Here is a 19,577-nt window from a genome sequence, read left to right as displayed (position 1 = left end):
TAAAAGGACTGTATTCAAAATACTTGTTGACAGGGTAGTTCTCAGATAATGTCAAATTTGCTAAAGCATTCAGTGATAACATTATCATTGAAGCCTTGTGTAACACAGAATTTATCAATGACAGGTTCTTTTTTCATAAAATAATAATTTTTCTTTTTGAATTAAAATATTGTGTTCAATTCAATTACTGATGATCATAAATCACAATTATTATATTTAATGTAAGAAAAGTGTAAAGAAGTAGTTCTCTGTTTTTAACCAGATTTTCCGAAGGAAAAAACTGGTTTTTAGATTGTCAAATGTCGGCGGGCGGGCTGGTAGGGTGGCGGGCGGGCGGAACAAGCTTGTCCAGGCCATAACTTTGTCGTTCATTGTGAGATTTTAAAATCATTTGGCTTATTTGTTCACCATCATTAGACGGTGTGTCGAACGAAAGAATTATGTCGATATCTCCAAGGTCAAGGTCACATTTTGAGTTTAAAGGTCAAAAATGGCCATAAATGAGCTTGTCTGGGCCATAACTATGTCATTCATTGTGAGATTTTAAAATCATTTGGCACATTTGTTCACCATCATTGGACGGTGTGTCAGCACAAAAGAATTATGTCAATATATCAAGGTCAAGGTAGCCACGACTAAACATAGATTTATTTTGAAACAAAGGGGGTTAATTTTAAAGAATCAGTTCAGTTTGACTTGTCTCCCTTTATCAGACTTCTATTTCAAATTGAAAACTTGGTTTTGTGACAATTTTGTCCCTTGTTTATACTTGACATATATGATTTAAGGGACTTTCAGGTTTTTCATGTTGTGTTTTAAAATTATATATGATGTCATTTAATATATATATTTTTATGCCCCCCCCCCTTTCGAAGAAGAGGGGGTATATTGATTTGCACATGTCAGGTCGGTCCGTCCGTCCACCGAATGGTTTCCGGATGATAACACAAGAACGCTTACGACTAGGATCATGCAACTTCATAGGTATATTGATCATGACTCGCAGATGACCCCTATTGATTGGCAGGTCACTAGGTCAAAGGTCACGATGACTCAAACCACAGGGCCCTCAATCTATCAAAATTCGGCGGCAGTCCCCGCACCTGAAAAGTATACTTTTTTCCCCTCTTGGGGGGAAAATTCCCCCTAAAAAAAAAAAAAAAAAAAAAATTTTTTTTTTTTTTTTTTTTTTAAAGAAAGATGTGTCTCATCTCATGATTATTATATCTCAATTCTATTCAATTTAATCTTTTCAAACATACTAAATTATGAAAAATGCAATGAATTTAGTGCAAACATGTACAAATGTAATAATGAGAGAGTAAGTAGAAAAATCCCCCAAAAAGGGACTAGCCGCGAAAATTCCCCCTCCTAAGGGCTGCGGACACCTTCCCCCAAAGTAGTGTGAGGGCCCTGAACCAGTAAAATGGTTTCCGGATGATAGCTCAAGAATGCTTACGCCTAGGATCATGAAACTTTATAGGTACATTGATCATGACTCCTAGATGACCCCTATTGATTTTCAGGTCACTAGGTCAAAGGTCAAGGTCATGGTGACTCGACACAGAAAAATGGTTTCCGGATGATAACTCAAAAACGCGTACGCCTAGTTTTAATATTTCTGTTCTAAACCACTAGGTTGGCAAACTACATGTACTTGTATCGTATAAGTTTGTTATATTATTTTAGTCCTATGTTAATATACATATCTAGTCCTATTTACCTATGAAAATTTATACAAATGGATTATAATTTTATATACTCTATTAATGATTATGAGAAGTTATATTTTGAAAAGCGTTATGTTATATGTCATTTAGTGTAGTGTTATTTATATTATTGATATTAAGTTATCTTCATTTGCGGAAAATATGACACACATTTTGATACTTGTTCTTCCTTCATGTAGTTTCACACGAAATAGCAACCAATACACCATACTAATACGTTCTTATTAGTGCAATAATTGCAAAGCCCTACTAATACATCACAACTAGCATTCTCTAAGAGGTTATGTAAGGTATAATTAGGTTACACAGTGGGCTAATGCACTGACAATCTGATTATAAGTTCAAGTTTTATGTTGCTGAGAGTCTCTGGTGCAGGACTTGCCAAAAAATCAACAAAATGTGTTTTTGTTAGCTGAGACATTCAGTAGAATGGATGTTGCATCACTGTCTGTGCAAGAAGTGACATATTTTGTTAATTAAGAGAAAACAGAAAAAGGGGCATCATTTTGTTTTTGCACTTTTCTTTTGAAGTTATTGTAATTTTATGCCCCCGGTAGGAAGGCATATACAGTACACTCCACGCGTTTTCCCCCAAAAACGCACTCACTCCGCGTTTTTATTCCTGCTAGCGAGTGTTTACGCGGAGTTTGAAAGCGAGGTAAAACGTGGCATTCCGCCGAGTTCGCTAAACCCGTGGCCTGTATTACTTTAGCCTAGTCGGTAAATGCAGACAATTTCCGTTCTTATATGCGACCGCCGCGCAACACCTTGTTAGCACTACTGGGCATGCCAACAAATAAAAACATTGTCATTAAAATTGTTTAAATACTGTGACTTATAAAAATTAAGATAATTGTATAAACAATTCATATATGTTTTTATTCACAGGTACGTTGACAATATGAATGAATATACAACACGTAAAGCATTTTGACGAATAAATGTTTAATTCATAACACATATAACACCAGAATAAATGTTCCATTTAATTTCCAAATGAGAATAATTGTTTGTAATTCGAAACATGCTTCCGATTTTTAATGTTTACACAACGTTTATAAATGCTTCGAATATACAGTCATCATGTATATTTCCGGACAAAAGCGCGCCAAAAATATGCTACAATGTACAAGTTCAAGGTTAATGCGTGAAAAGCGTGGAAAGTGTGCGAGTATTGATTTTTTGATACACTGAATTCTGTTGATTTCGGTTAAAAGTTTCTTTGGTATTTTTATACACAATTATATTGCGAATAATTTTATAATTCCTCCAAATTAATTTCAATTCAAATATCTTTATCGTTACGGTATTTTAGAATAGTTATTATTGAAACAGTTATTGTACTGTATACTGATTAAAGAGAACATCTGGACGGAACTAGATAAAGTGTTTGGCGTTATGTGTTGTTTTGACAAAAGTGATTAACATGTGTGAAAGTCACTCTGCCGATTTGGTCTATAATAACTTGTAAACATTGTTTTGAATGTCGAAGCAACTAGAACACAACTGTGAATATTTAATGCAACTCTCAACTCAATAGTTACCACCTTCTTTTAGCAATCAATGGAATAACCTACTTACGAAGAGAAAATAAATGCTTGAGTGAGCAGTGAATTGACTTTGTTCCGACAATTAAAACAATTCCTTATGTATTTGTTGAACGTGTTTACTTGAGTTAGTTATGCATTCAGACAGGAAGCGGCATTCCTTTGATAACGTCAAACTATCAATTCACACAAATTTCCGAGACTTTAAATAGGGTCCTCGGTCATTTGTTTACATGTTCAGTATAGAAAAAACACCGCCTAACATGAAAACTTTGGATTAAATTATCAAAATAAAAACAATGTTGCAAACTGTGATTATATTAATTGGTAACTATCAGTTTAAAGACGACGTTTTGTTTGTCGTAAAACAACGAGTTTTCTATACAACTACGTGGGGATCGATCTATCTTGGTTGTTTTTAGCTCACCTGATTGCTCAGGTGAGCTTTTGTGACCGGTCTTTGTCTGTCGTTCGTCCCTCCGACCGTCCGTCCCTTAACATTTGTTCGTAAACACTTTAGTAGGCCACATTTATTGTTTGATTTTCATGAAATTTAGTTAGAAGCTTCGTCTCAATGAAATCGCGGTCGAGTTCAAAACTGGGTCGTGCCAGTTCAAAAACTAGGTCACTAGGTAAAAAAACACAAAAAACTTGTAAACACTGTAGAAGTCACATTGCATGCCCAATCTTCATGTAACTTTTTCAAAATGTTTGTCTTAATGTTATCTTGGTTGAGTTCAAAAGTGGTTCCGGTCAGTTGAAAAACATGGTCGCCAGTGGGCGTACAGTTTTCCTTATTTGGCTATAGAGAAACCTTGTAAACACTCTGGAAGTCACAATTTTTGCCGAATCATCATGAAAATTGGTCAAAACATTGGTTTTATTGATTTTTCGGACAAGTTCGAAAATGGTCGAGATCGGTGAAAAAACATGGCCGCCAGTGGGTGGGGCATTTTTCTCTTTATGTATATAGTGAAAACATGTCAACACTCATCTTTTGTTTCCTAGATACGCGAGTTAAGTTTGAAAATGGTTCCGGTCTGTTGAAAAACATGGTTGCCAGGGGGACGGGGCAGTTTTCCTTATATTTATATAGTAAAAAGGCTTGCAAACAATCATGAATTAAGGTCATGTAACATGCGAGACAACTCTTCTAAAATATTGCATTTAAGTTTACCGTAGTTACTCCCCTTTGATTATTAATGTTTTCATAATAATACAGTGTAGTTGTGTTTCATTTATGTGTTAATTAATATTCGAGGTTGGATGTTTTTATGCCCCCTTTCGAAGAAAAGGGGGCATATAGTGATCGGACTGTCTGTCTGTCTATCCGTCCGTCTGTTTGTCCGTCTTTCCGTCACACTTTGCATTTAGGTTTCGAAAAATGCTCATAACTTCTATGTCCCTTGAGATATAACCTTCATATTTGGTATGCATATGTATATGGAAAAGGCCTTTCCATACGCACACAATTTTTTACCCATGTGACCTTGACCTTAAACTTAGGGTCCGCGTTTAGGTTTCGAAATCTGCGTTTAGGTTTCGAAAAAAGCTCATTACTTCTATGTCCCTTGAGATATAACCTTCATATTTGGTATGCATGTGTATATGGACAAGGCCTTTCCATACGCACAAACATTTTGACCCCTTTGACCTTGACCTTGAACTTAGGATCCGCGTTAAGGTTTCGAAATCTGCGATTAGGTTTCCAAAAATGCTCATTACTTCTATGTCCCTTGAGATAAAACCTTCATATTTGGTACGCATGTGTATATGGACAAGGCCTTTCCATACACACACAAATTTTGACCCCTGTGACCTTGACCTTGAACTAAGGGTCCGCGTTTAGGTTTCGAAATCTGCGTTTAGGTTTCGAAAAAAGCTCATAACTTCTATCAAGCGTTTATAGGGGGCATAAGTCATCCTCTGGTGACAGCTCTTGTTGTAAATGCCATTGCTGTTCAGGCATTGAACCTTTCATCTCAGAAGCAAAGTGAGAATGGCTATGTGCAAACAGCATAAACAGCATAAAACCAGAGCAAACTGCAAGTAACTCGCAGTCTGTTCAGGTTTTATGCTGTTTGCTGCACATCAGTATCTAAGTGTTGGAAATTAAGCCTTTAAAACTTTAACCTTGTAAGAAAGGTCTTAAATTAAATATAACATTCTAAGGGAAAACAGATGTCAAAATACATATCTAAGTGGTAAAGAGTTAAAACCGAAACAGTTACCTTGTACATTTTTCTGTGGCGAGATTTCTGTAAAATCTTGATCAAATTTTTAGCCAGGCTTAATTATAATCGTTACTAATAAACTTCTTAGGTATAACAGAATTATAGTAGAATTAAGAAAGTACTACCCATACATTAACATAATTATCATGTAATGATGACACTAATGTTAACTATTGAATTCAGTTATTCCAAACTGAGAGATAAGTGTGTTCTGAGAAGACATGATCATCTTGTCATATTTACAGTAGTATAGAACAGCAATAAAAGTGTTAATGCAGCTGAGAATGTCAAATAATAATAACTTATAGCAATATTATTCAGTCTTATTGATCGGATGATGGAAGAGCAAAGGGGAAATTTCATCTTCCAACAAGAAGACTTTTGATACAATAAAAATATTTTCTCAAACTGTGCATAAAAGGTCAAGAAATCATCTGTCTCATGTAATATTGCCAAGTAACATGTTCATGAAGTTTTAAGTACATGGGATGGAATAAGTAGAGTGTCGTCCCAGATAAGCCTGTGCAGTCCGCCTGGAATAAGTAAATATGAGCCGTCTTCTGTGAAAAGGGGGTTTAATGCATTTGCGTAAAGTGTCGTCCCAGATAAGCCTGTTCAGTCCGCACAGGCTAATCAGGGACGACACTTTACGCCTTTACTGGAATTTTGCTAAGAAGTGACTATATATAAACGAAAAATACAACAAAAGCTGAAAGTGTGATCACTGATTAGCCTGTGCGGACTGCACAGGCTAATCTGGGACGACGCTTTACGCACATGCATTAAACCTTCTTTTCACAGAGCACGGCCCATATATACAGAATTCAATATATGAATACATGCCTGCATTTGACTAAATTGCCCTGCCACCATTCAGATAGAGGACTGAAAACTGATCTTCCTTATTGTCAAATAAAAACGCACTTTTTACCAAAACACACATTTAGCGCACTTAAAAGTGCGTTAATTGTGTGTTTTTTGTTAATATGTGCGTTTTCAGTGTTCTAAAGTGCATTTAAGTGCGCTTTTTGTGCGTTTTTGCTTTTCAAGTGCGTTATTTTAGTGAAAAAGTGCGTTTTTTGTGTGTTTTCTTCATCTGTAAGTGCGCTTTTGAGTGTAGATGTGAGCAAAAATGTGTGTTTTTTATCTAAGAAGTGCGTCTTTTATTTAGGAAGTGCGTTTTTTGTGTGTTTTCTTCATCTGTAAGTGCGCTTTTGAGTGTAGATGTGAGCAAAATGTGTGTTTTTTATCTAAGAAGTGCGTCTTTTATTTAGGAAGTGCGTCTTTTATCTAAGAAGTGTGTTTTAAGGTTTACAGATGTGGGTTTTTTCTCACAAAAGTGCGTTTTTCTATTTTGATGTGCGTCTTTTTTAAGCATAAGTTAGTCTTTTATTTCATAAGTGCGTTTTTATCATAATGATCTGTTTTAAACGGATGTATCTAAAAAGACACATGTTTAACACACTTCTTAAAAAGTGCGTCTTTAACAACCGTTTAGCAAATGTTGTACAGAAATTGAACAAGAAACAAAATTGTTGCAGGCTCTAACAATTTATTTTACATCAAATGAATAAACATAGACATATATCTCACTAACCTGTAATAATATAAGGGGCAGTTTGAATAATTACTGGTTGTCCATATTAACCTGTTTAATGTTTACATACTTTATCATACAATTTCAATGCATACCCTATTGCTTACGTTTTAATCTCAAACATTTCTAAAACTTTCCACCTAAATCAGACTGTGTGTAACTAATTAAAAATATTGAAAGTGTCAAAAGTATTATGTGGGCTTGATAGTATCAATTATATTTCCTCAACATAAATAAGTATTTGAACTTTCTTATACTGATATTTATACCCTAATACAAGTAATGTCTACCACATTGACCATAAACATACATTTTAAAAGGCAATTAAAATAATATTTATACTATTAATATTATTTGCTAAAACCATTCAGCATGTTATATTTAAATATTTACAATTAAATATAATGTGTTAAGGGTGCTGTGTATTATTCAATAAATATTTTGGTGTTGAAATGACTGCCTTATCAGTATTTCTCAAATTATGCAATTTTTGGCTTAGACACAGCATGGAATCAGATAAGAGAATAGCCAGTCCCTATCAGTCCTCCATCTAAGCCTAACTAAGGGGTGTTGATATACTTTTGATTTGTTCAGGCACCATCTATTTGAGAACCACAGATAGGAAGTTATTTTTTGAAAACAAGCAGCATCAGCAACTGACTTTAAGCTAGAATTAAGAGTTATTATTCTAGTGTAAAATGTCTTGAAATACTTTCAGCATGAAGTATTGTGTGATGAAAAAAATGTGTATTTACTACTAGAATGTGTAAATCAACAATAAGTTTGTTGCAAAGGAGATTAAAAGTGGGTGGTTAAAGACATATAAAGTGATGGTCTAGTTCAACAAGTGCCTGTATTTTTGGAATACTGAAGAACAGTCTGTTGTAACAGGTTCGTATTTTCAATTCTGCATCCCTTTTTTATTTAGTTTATTGAATTCATTATGATCATTATCATTATTATGTATTGTCACTGGGAAATGTAAATGGATGAGTAAATGTAATGCAATTTTAAAGAAAAACAACACCATTTGAATTATTATGGCTGTATTTTATGGTTATTGTCATCTTTAAGTTATTTATACCTATTTTTGGTCATTAATGAACAGATTTTTCCCCCATATTATATGAGAACTTTTAAATTTAAAGGTTTAACCCCGTGGTGACCGTGAAATTTACATTGATCAGAAGATCCTTTGGAAAGAATGTGCATCATCGCATCGCCTGCCAAAAAAGGGAGCAAAAGAGAGACTACCTGATGTATGGACTTGAATACCAGGTTTTACCCTGCACAAGCTGGCCAACATGAGGAGAACAGGAGTGGGAAAACCGCGCCCTCTCCTTGACCAAGAAAAGCTGGATTTGTTTAGAGGTAAAACTATACAGGGTACTGGTTATTGCATTTTAAAGGTGTCACACTTCCGACAAGTCCACACAGCAAAATGAGACCACGTATCTTGTATCTTGGTACATTTTCGAACAGTATTTTCTATCAAACGTATTTATTTATGAAAAGCGTTAAGTCACATGTGATCAGGGGATTAAAATTGCAAGATAAACAACCAAAAACAACAAGCAAACAAACTAGTTTTGATTTAAATTTATAATTTTTATAGCAACAAGATTACCATAACAGCAATATTCAACACTTACATTATAAAATATCTTTCAGGACCTGATCAAATGAGATCATGCATGAGACGCATCGCGCAAAGGCCATGACAGTATAATAGTTGCAAACAAGTTTGACCGGCTGGTGGCAGACTTGGAGAGAAAGATGAGAGCTGCACTCCGCCGCCTCAAAAAAATGCTGACAGGCCTTGATTGATATGCATCTTTCTTGCGTATATAGCTCTTCGTGTGTATATACTGTACATGTTATTATAGTATGCTATTATTTTTTGTTTATTTATAATCAAATTATGTTTATATTTATTTCATCAAATTGCCATTGATATTTAATTACTCATGTATGTTAAAAAATGTTGGTGTACATTAAAGTATAAAATTGAATTATCTTGTAATTATTGAAATACACAAATATATATGTTTATATAATTATTGGTTTTTATTGCATATCTGAATTAAAAAAAACTTTTACCAGCATATAATTGAATCAACTGTTAAGGCAAAAGATGCACCTTTGACGCACATGTGTGCTTTTTGTGAGTGCGTTTTTTGCTGCCATTCATGAGCGTAAATTGTGCGTTTTGTGTGGGTTATAACTGCGCTTAACGTGCGTTAAATGTGCGCTTTTTGTGAGTTAAATGTGCGCTTTTTTATTTAAAAAGCGCACATTTAAAGCACATAAAAGCGCACATTTAACACACATGTGCGCTTTTATGTGGGTTATAACTGCGCTTTTCGTGAGTTAAATGTACGCTTTTTAAATAAAAAAGCGCACATTTAACTCACAAAAAGCGCACATTTAACGCACTTAAAAGCGCACATTTTACACACATTAATGGCAGTCAAAAACGCACTTATAAAAAGCGCACGTTTAACGCACATTTAACGCACATAAAAGCGCACATTTAACACACGTGTGCGCTTTTATGTGGGTTATAACTGCGCTTTTTGTGAGTTAAATGTGCGCTTTTTAAATAAAAAAAGCGCACATTTTACTCACAAAAAGCGCACATTTAACGCACTTAAAAGCGCACATTTTACACACATAAATGGTAGTCAAAAACGCACTTATATAAAAAGCGCACGTTTAACGCACATTTAACGCACATAAAAGCGCACATTAAACACACTTATAAAAAGCGCACGTTTAACGCACATAAAGCGCACATTTATCCACAAAAAGCGCACATTTTCTTGTTTGTTTGTTTTTGTTAAAAACTCACTTGGTAAGAAAAAGCGCACAAAAAACGCAGTGCCAATACCGCCACGTTTAACACACGCTAAACGTACTTAAAACGTACTTTTTACACACTTTTTTGAGAAGGGTTATAATGGGGCAGGAAATGTACCTGATGGTTGTAATCAAATTTCATTTGTAACATTTCAAGCTTACGCTTTATGTTGGGTGAATAAAACATTTATAACTGATACTAGTTAGGCCAGCATTTTTTTATTATTTGTTTTACGGGAGGGCCCGACCCTATTTTTCGACAAATAGAAATAAAAGTCACTTTAATTTTTTTTTTTTACATTTCACCCGCCGACCTGGTATTTTATCCAAAACTAGAAGAAAAAAATGTGAAGATTGCCGAAAGAGTTGTTTAAAAAATTTTCATAATACGAGGTTTCGTTGTGCCAAGTCGACTTGTAAAGCGTCAGCGATTTTCATTGGCTATTGCAGCCAATACCACACGCTATTAGCCTATCGGTGAGTATTTAACAAATGATTTTCATATTGCATTTCTGAAATAGCAGACATTAACAACAACGAGACAAATGTAGCATATTTTAAAATCAAATTAATTAAAAACGGAGCAGAAACAATTTCAATTAGAAAAGTTAATCTTCAGAACACCATTGTTTACATCATTCTCGTATTATGTGATATGAATTAAAACTAATTAGAGTGTTTGCAGATGATGCAGAGATGTCACCATTTATAACTTTTGATGTGTTAAAAAGTTTTGGGTAGGTTTAATAAATATGCGTATTTATTAAAATGTAGATCCTGTAATGTTTTTTAAGATAAATATCAACATCCCGAAAATGTCCAAGAAGTACTATTTTACGATTCTTTATAATGAACATGAGGACTGAACCACAGGTAATTGCATCAATAATCCCATTCCCCACCCACCCACATATATTCTTTATTTAGAAAAAAAGTATGCAACACAGCTTCTGAAGAAAATAACATTGCGTCCGGATGTTCCTATGTCCGTCAAAGTCACAAGCAACTTTTAATTATTTTTCTTGACACAGTAGCAAATTAATGTGCTTATTATTCTCCATTAACTTAAAACAAAACATTGTTTCCATATATTAAACTGTATAACTATTTTTATATCAACATTTTAACCATTTTTGGGGTATCTTTTGACCATTTTTGGTTATATTGTGACCAAACAAAAACTGGGTACCTGTTAATGGGGCTCGATTGGTCATTGTCAGCTCAGGTACTACTTACATGTACCACGGGTACTCTTAAGTATACTTACATGTACCCCGGATACAGTAAATATACCTAATCGTACCCAGTCGATATTAGACTGTATCCGAGTTGTATTCCCGCCCAAAGTCCGATGTCGTAAAACGCGCTACTGATTATCTTAAACAAACTTCTATTTAAAAAACAACAACATCATCATGCTTTTTAAGTATGAGTTTCGATAATATAGAGGCCATTTTGATTTTGTTTTGTGGGATGTATTGTTGTCATCAAACATGTTGTTTTCAAAAAATGTTTTTTTTATAATTATTGCATTTGTATTTCAAATTTTGTTATTTAATGTTACGAATTCAGAGATGTTTATATGTGGGAGATATAGGTGGAAGTTCGCTTGCAACACAAACTGTTGTAAACACTATAACTCTCTCTGAATATACATGTAAAATGAAATGCAGCACATGTTTTTATAAGTCTATAACTCTCGGTTTCATAAAATATTCACATTTTATGTACTAAGAACTTTCACTACACAAAGTTGTGATCAATATCAATTCAAGCGCAGTCTGATCAGGATCCAAAGTGTTCGCTTAACATCTTTAGAAGTACTAACTGAATGTTGAACATTTTGGATCCTGATCAGACTGCTCTTTTGGAGCCAAAATGGTTGCAATCGCCCTAAGGTCCAATTTCCTGTTACGTGGCTCATTTTTTTCTCATGATTGATACAAATTATCATGATATAAAGCAAGTCTGTTGTATATTAAAGAGTATTTGTTTAGTGTGCATATTCCACCCATGGATAAAAGTTACAAAGTTGGTTGTTATTTAAAGCTATTAAACAATGTAAAAAGTTTTCAAGTCTTTTTTTTTTTAAGATAAATGCATGCCATATTTGTTATAAACATACATAATTATGATATACACTCCACAAAAGTTTTAACGATCACTATAATAAACTACACACCTGGCGTGTTAAATCGTCTCTATTAAAGCAATATAGCATAATACATGCGAAAGGTGCTTTTACCTATATATATATTTATAACAAATCCTGTAAAACAAATTTAAAAAAAATGCTGGCCTTATTCATCATGTTAACACGTGTGGTCATTTATTTTTAATTAATCATCTTTCAATCCTTGAATAAAAAATCAAAAAGCACAATTTAGTATGAGATTGTTAACATTTCTGTGATGTGACGAGGACATTTGTAAAATTTAAAGTCTTTTCTTGTCATGTACATGAAATTTAAAGTTATCAGTTATAGTTTTCCTGCAATCTGTTTGTCTTTTAATACATAGATATTATTTGAGTTTTTCACCCCCTTACACAATATAAATTAGCCTCCCTCTGTAAAAAAGGGGTTTAATGCTTGTGTGTAAAGTGTCGTCCCAGATTAGCCTGTCTGCACAGGCTAATCAAAGATGATACTTTCTGCTTTAACTGGATGTTTGCTAAGAAAAGACTTTCTTTAAATGAAAAAATAATAATAAAAGCGGAAAGTGTTGTCCCTGATTAGCCTGTTTATATTGCACAGGCTAATCTGGGACCACACTTATGCACATGCATTAAATTTCTTTTCACAGACCACCGGCCAAATGTGTTTGGATTGGGTATAAGCTAGTTGGGTCCCAAGAAGTCTAATGTTAATTTCCTTACAACTGATAGTATCATACATAGGTTATCTCTCTAGTAATCAGTTCAATATCACTTTCACATTTATGCGGAAAATCTCAATTATTAAAATGGGTGCTATTGTGGATGACAAGGGTGTATGTCATTCTGTACAAATGTGTAAATTGGTTCTAGTAGTCTTTGATTTTATAACATTGGGTGTAAGTTATCTATAAGTTGTCCATTTGGTTTTAAGTAAATAGCTTTATCATGAGCAAACCATGTCTTACGTTATGTCCAATTTGGATGTTATTGGTCAGTATGATACTCACTGGAGTAATTTGACTGTATTTATAATATTAAAAACAACAATAAATGAAAGATATGTATCAAAATCGGTTCCAGTAATCGGACCCATTCCCAATGGCCAATGGAAACAAGTATATATTTTTCCCAAAGGGGAGCTTAAAATTCCCAATGGAAGGTTTCCAAAAAATTAAAAATAATTTTTTTTAGATCTCAATATTTTGTTCATCTCCCATCCATATAAGTTCAACCTTAGTAAATATAATACTGGACGCACTTGTATCCTCAATTTTGAAGCATTTTTTTAAGCAAAACAATAACAACACTAATTTCCCAATTTTAGTCAAAACACCACGAATTTTTACAATCCAAAGGGACTCAGGGCCCCTTTCCCAAAACGGTGAAAAAAACACTGTGTATTATAATGTTTTTGACAATGTAAAACACATTTCATTTAAATATTTAAAATACATTCACAATACAACAAAATGACCCTTATTTAGGTTGAAATTGATGTAATATTAAACGCATCATTATAACTAAATATTATTATTTATTTATTTTAACTCAGTTATAACATTTCTTTTTAGTTTGATTTTTCCTCAAATAGCCTCAAATATCAATCATGTTTTATGGTGTGTTTTTATGGAAGTCAGTTATAAAACACATCCATTCATATCATGACTGGTTTAGTAAAGGTGTATTGAGGTGGCTGTGTATTTTGGTGGGTGATGAATACGATTTGCTACAAACTTGACACCTGTGGCCAGGGGCATGTTTACAAGTCACTGAGGGGTGACACTTGGACTGATATACCCCACCTGACCTGCTTAATCAGCTTAATTCAGTTCTGTATAAGTCAACCATTACTATTAAGGTCTGTAAGAGATGACTGGTATGTGACAGTCAGGTGTAAGAAATAAACAGACAGCAGAAAGGTCAGCAAGAATGACACTCATTGAAGAAGCCTTCATGTGTGAAAACTGGGCTTAATCAATGTGCCTTTAATGTCGTCCTAGATTAGCCTGTGGTTTTGGCACCGGCTTATCTGGGACAACACTTTCCCCTATACTGGATTTTTATTTTGAAGAGACCTTCTTGAAAAGAAGAAGATCATAAAAACGGAAAGTGTCAGCAAAAAATTAGTAAAACATGTGAAATAGTTAGTATACCTGAGCAATTGGCCAACAGGACTATAAAAAATTAATGATTTGCATGTTTATTGCCTTTTCTGTCAACAGCAATCACTCACTTTGGTAGTCATACTTGTAATAACAGTATAATAATATGCGTTGTAGTCATTCTTGTAATAACAGTATAATAAAATGTCTGAATGCAAAAATAAAATATTATAACAAGATCAGTTTGTGGTGAATATTTCATAACTAAGTTATAATAAAATGGCAAAGGGAAACTATGCATGTAAAAAATTTAAAAGCAGTGTTACTTCCCTTTTGCAGAGCTATTCACTGCATTAAATAATTAAAACATGAGCACCAGTCATAACTGTATTTTACATCATATTGTATCAAATAAATACAATTTAAACTCAAATGTAAATTGAAAACAACAACAAAAAAACAGCCAACAACATCATACAATGTGCAACAATATAAAATGATAAAATGACACCATATTGTTATTAAACTTACTTTCATTGCTTCATTTGAACTTTAAAGTTGAAATAATTACAATACTCATTTTTGAACAAGAATAAAATATTTTCAATGAGCGCTGTTGGAAAACCAGGCTTAATGCATGTGCAAGTATCACGCCAGATAAGCCTGTGCAGTTTCACGGGTTAATTAGAGACGACACTTTCCTTTTTGCTAAACTTTTCTTTTAAAGGAAGTCTGTTCTTATAAATCAAGTATAGGCAAAAAGTGTTGCCCCTGATAAGTCCCTGCTGAGGCAATCTGGGACGCTCATGCATTAAACCCTGTTTCTCCGTGATAGAACTCTGATGAATTTATGTCTTTAACAAAATTTAATTAGAGTACAAATCATCTAATACCATTCATTTGTTATGCTTGAAACAGACATTTTGCAAAGCAAAAAAATAACAGGAAGCACAAAGAGCAGACTCGAGGAATTGATATGCTAATGGCAGAGCATTCCAATTCCACCAAAAAGAGCAGAGATCTGTCAGATTTAGGAGAAATATTAGTTCAAACCGGCTGTCTAATTCCTGATTGGTTTAGAAATCAACTTTGAGGCATTTTCTGCACACAGTTTTCTGGAAGAATTCTGTTTGCTTTACATTGGAGTGCTTCATCTTCTTTGGAATAATTAGTTTGAGGGAATTTTAGTGCTATTGCAAGTTGTGTGATTATGTTAATTCAATCACTTGTTTGCTCAATCTTGATTATTGTATAATTACAGTACTTTCAAAAAACCTGTGAAACCTGTAGTGATTGATATTGCTATTAGTAATACATTTTAACATTTGTGAAATAGCAAACGACCCATCCTGAGTGAAATATGAACCATTTTTAGTGCAATGTGACCCATACTGAGTGCAATGTGATGCATCTTGAGTGTTATGTGACCCATCATTAGCGCAAAGTGACCCATACTGAGTGCAATTTGATTCGTCTTGAGTGTGAAGTGACCCATCTTGAGTGCAAAGTGACCTATACTGAGTGCAATGTGAAGCATCTTGAGTGTAATGTGATCCATCTTGAGTGCAAAGTGACCCATACTGAGTGCAATTTAATGCATCTTGAGTGTTATGCCACCCATTATGCATGAAATGTAGAATTTTCATGGGTGGAGTACTAGGCTGTTTCTTACATAAGAGGCACCAAACTCAGCCATACAGCTTAAAATCAAGGCAGGTTTGCAATGGCATCTCATCTGGATTATATCTGAGCCATACTCTGGGAAAACGGACATAATGCATTTGTATAAAGTGTTGTCCCAGATTAGCCTGTGAGGTTTGCCTAGGCTAATCAGGGACAGCACTTTCCGCTTAACTTGATTTTAGCTAAAAAGGGGACTTAGTTTATGCAAAATTACTGAGATAGTGGAAAGTGTTGTCTGTGATAATCATGTGCACAGGCTAATCTGGGACGACGCTTAACGCAAATGCATTATTGCAGAATTCTTCAAGAGGAAAAAAAACATCTCACTTTTATGTTTCTGAACAGATTGAAATGTCTGCATGTGATAAACAGTCCAAATTATGTTGTTGTTTTCTCTCAGTGTTATAAATGTATGCTGAGACATGTTAAATATTCTTATCAAATTGTATTTCTAATTTCATTTGTTGTAGTCATGCCCACCAGACGTCGTCATGGGTACCGCCTCGTGAGAACTGGGATCCAGGCACCGCTGCACTTCCGTATGGCTGGGAAGGGGCCCAGGACAGGAACCAGAAACCCTACTACATCAAGTAAGATCATATAGCAGATGACAGCTGTTGAACAGAACATGCTTTTCTTATAAAGCAGCATTGAAATTGAGATTTCTTTTGATCCCATTTCAGTGATTTGTTTTCCTAATTGGGAAAATTACTGGCACTGAACGAATTGGGAAATATTTATTAACAAGGGAAAAAACTGACATTGCAAAAATTCCCTTCTTGAAATCTTGAGATTGGGAGTTATGGGTCTTTTGAATTTCTTGGTATTAATTGCACAAACCTAATCAAAGATTATTTACATGCATTTCGGCTTAAAATGTTCAGTTTCAGTGCTCATTTTATTTGTTCATTTGCAGTTTATGCATGTTAGGTTTGAAATAGATGAAATTTTCTGTCCTTTTGAGAATCTTTGAACTGAAAATAGGGAATTTTGCAGGTTTCCCACAATTGAGAAAGTACCTTTTATGGGTACTTTATAAAGAAGGAAAAAACCCCACTGCATTTAGATTACCAACTGTAAATCTTTCAGATCACTGTAGATAGTCCTGTTTTTGTTCCTCTGCAATATTAGTTTACAGCAAACATATACTGTAAAAAATAATGCTAATAAACGTAAAATTGCTACATTGTAAAAACAAACACGTTATTTCTCTTGTTCAAATATAACAGCTGTCATCTCATGTTGCATTGCAAATTCTTTTTACAGTCACATGGAGAGGTACACAACCCGTGAAGACCCACGCAATGACCCGGATTATGTTGCGCCCCCTAAACCCCGCGAGGTGGAACTGCAACGGGATGCCCAGAAGGGCTTCGGATTTGTTGCGGGCAGTGAGAAACCAGTCGTTGTACGATTTGTGACCGATGGTAAGGTCAAGGTCTTGGTTGTTTGGATGGACTTTAGTGAGAAGAGCAAGGGGCTGGGGAGGTGTTTTATATTGGACAAAGTATATTTAGTATATATTACACACTGATATTTGAAATCATGGTAACACATAATGCTCCTCATCTTTCTTCCATAAGTTGAGGGATGATAAGTCAAATAATTCATATATCATGTAATCGTTTGTTAGCTCACCTGAGAACATAGGGTTCTTTTAGAGCTTTTAGGATTTCATTCTGTCCGTCATCCTTCAGTAAGTGAGCTGCGTGTGTGCTTTATTATCCCGGCCATTCGCCATTGTGCAACAGTCTGTTTTTCTGTCCGTCAGTCAGTCCGTCTGTCCATCAGGCTGTCACAAAAAGATATCAATTCAATGAATTTGCTTGTGTTTTTCTTTTAATGACCTCTCCTCTTGAACGCCACATCAGAAATAATTGAAACATCACATGAATGTTCTCGGGGTGACCTGCTTTCAAATTTGTTCAAATCATTCCGGTCCGTCACAGAGCTTTTAATAGATTTATACAATGAAAACTTCAAAAATCTTCTTTTCTGAATATGCAAGGGTCTTGAAATTCAATTATTGATGTGTAACATCAACTATTGGTCCTCCACTATGTTTGTTCAAATCATGCCTGCTAGGATTGAACATTCCCTCTCCTGATGGGTTGGTCACATGATCTTTATAGACTGATTTTATGACCCAGAGGTATAAAATTTGGCATATAATATTGCATAGTGGTCCTCAAGCTTTTTCAAATCATGCTTCTGAGTGAAAGTTCTCTTCGCCCTTGGTGTTACTTGTTTCCCTTATATGAGAAAACTTTTTTAAAATTCTACTTCAACCCCTATAGCAGGGCCTGCTCTGCTATTCGTCAAATGAGCAAATGGCTACAAATTAGAAAATTTGGCTTGAGAAATTTCCATCTGGCTATACATTTTTTTTCGATAAACCCCGTAAAACTGATAAAATGTGAAGAATTATACAATTTTGAGACAGGGGGAGCCCTGGGAAGGCTTGGTATATTACAGAGCCTTTCTTGTTCTCTTCTCTATAACTACAGGGCCAAAAGGTTTGGATTTTGTTATGTGACATGGCATGGTTAAATTCTTGTGCCTGGGTTTAAAGTTTGCCCCGCCTGAAGGTTACTTGTTTCCTGTATGGTCAAAACTGGGTGAGGGGGTATTAGGCATGTATAATCATTTGTTGGTTTTGCACCAAGTTTATTTAAATCATGCCCCTTGCATTTAAATTGTCCACACCCTGTGGGATATCTTGCTTTCCCTTACATACATTCTGCTTTAGTGGAACTTTTGTTAAAAGGAAGTTTCTTCTAAAGAACTGCGGACTGCAAAGGCTAGCTAATCTTGGTCAACACTAACCCATGGGTTAAGCCTCCTCTGTTCTGCCAGTAAATATGCTATGTACATCTAATGCTTAAAGGTTTGCGAGTAATTGCTGATAAGATGTCACAATTTATGTAGACAAACAAACCCATTGACTTCCTGAAGGTCTATTTCCACACACGTCATTACACAGTATTGTTGTTGTTGGCAGGTGGTCCCAGTGTTGACAAGCTGATGCCTGGTGACCAGATCATTAAAATCAACGGCCAGGATGTGAAGAAGGCTCCCAGAGAATTCGTCATTGACCTGGTCAGGTGGGTGCATAGAGATATTTAGAAACTGAAAGACTGTTACAATATTATATACCGATATATATATATATATATATATATATATATATATATATATATATATATATATATATATATATATATATATATATATATGCCCCCACATCCCCAACCTAGGGGTTTTCAACAATCAAAAAGGGTGTTTTAGTCAAGTTTCTTGATTGATGGATGCTTTAGAATTGAGAAGCTTTTCTCAGCTTGTTTTGACAAATTACTTCTGTCAAATTTTCGGTTGGTTTTTTTCATTCCCTCTCTACCTAATTTAGTTCCAAAAATTGAAGATGTCCTGTTTCCGTATAGCCTGATACGGGCTGTATTTGATATCAATGAAATGCAAGACAAACAGAGAGGGAGGTGGAAGCTAAGTCTCTTGGAACACTCTAGATGATTACTTTTAGTCCATTGCTGGAAGTTTTTCTTGCTGCATGATTTAGATTATTACAAATAAACCTAATTTTCATCTTATCGAAATTGTTGTACAGTTGCATGTTTTTGTGACCGTTAAAACTGTACCTTGGCTTCTGAAAT

General features: G+C 34.6%; 1 protein-coding gene across 8 annotated transcripts in view; it reads left to right on the top strand.

Annotated features, from left to right (window-relative positions):
* LOC127876023 (FERM and PDZ domain-containing protein 4-like) overlaps window positions 1–19,577 on the top strand; it is a 120,825-nt gene that overhangs the window by 29,773 nt on the left and 71,475 nt on the right. For all 8 annotated transcript variants that reach the window (XM_052420849.1, XM_052420850.1, XM_052420852.1 and 5 more), the window contains 3 exons: window positions 16,380–16,499; window positions 17,176–17,336; window positions 18,911–19,013. In XM_052420849.1, the coding sequence (XP_052276809.1) occupies window positions 16,380–16,499; window positions 17,176–17,336; window positions 18,911–19,013 (384 nt within the window). The remainder of the gene's footprint in view (window positions 1–16,379; window positions 16,500–17,175; window positions 17,337–18,910; window positions 19,014–19,577) is intronic.

The sequence above is a fragment of the Dreissena polymorpha genome, chromosome 4 (assembly GCF_020536995.1).
Source record: "Dreissena polymorpha isolate Duluth1 chromosome 4, UMN_Dpol_1.0, whole genome shotgun sequence".
In the NCBI taxonomy this organism is placed as follows: Eukaryota; Metazoa; Mollusca; class Bivalvia; order Myida; family Dreissenidae; genus Dreissena; species Dreissena polymorpha.
The sequence above is the reverse complement of the archived record's forward strand: the minus strand, read 5'-3'. Positions and strand labels throughout refer to the sequence as shown.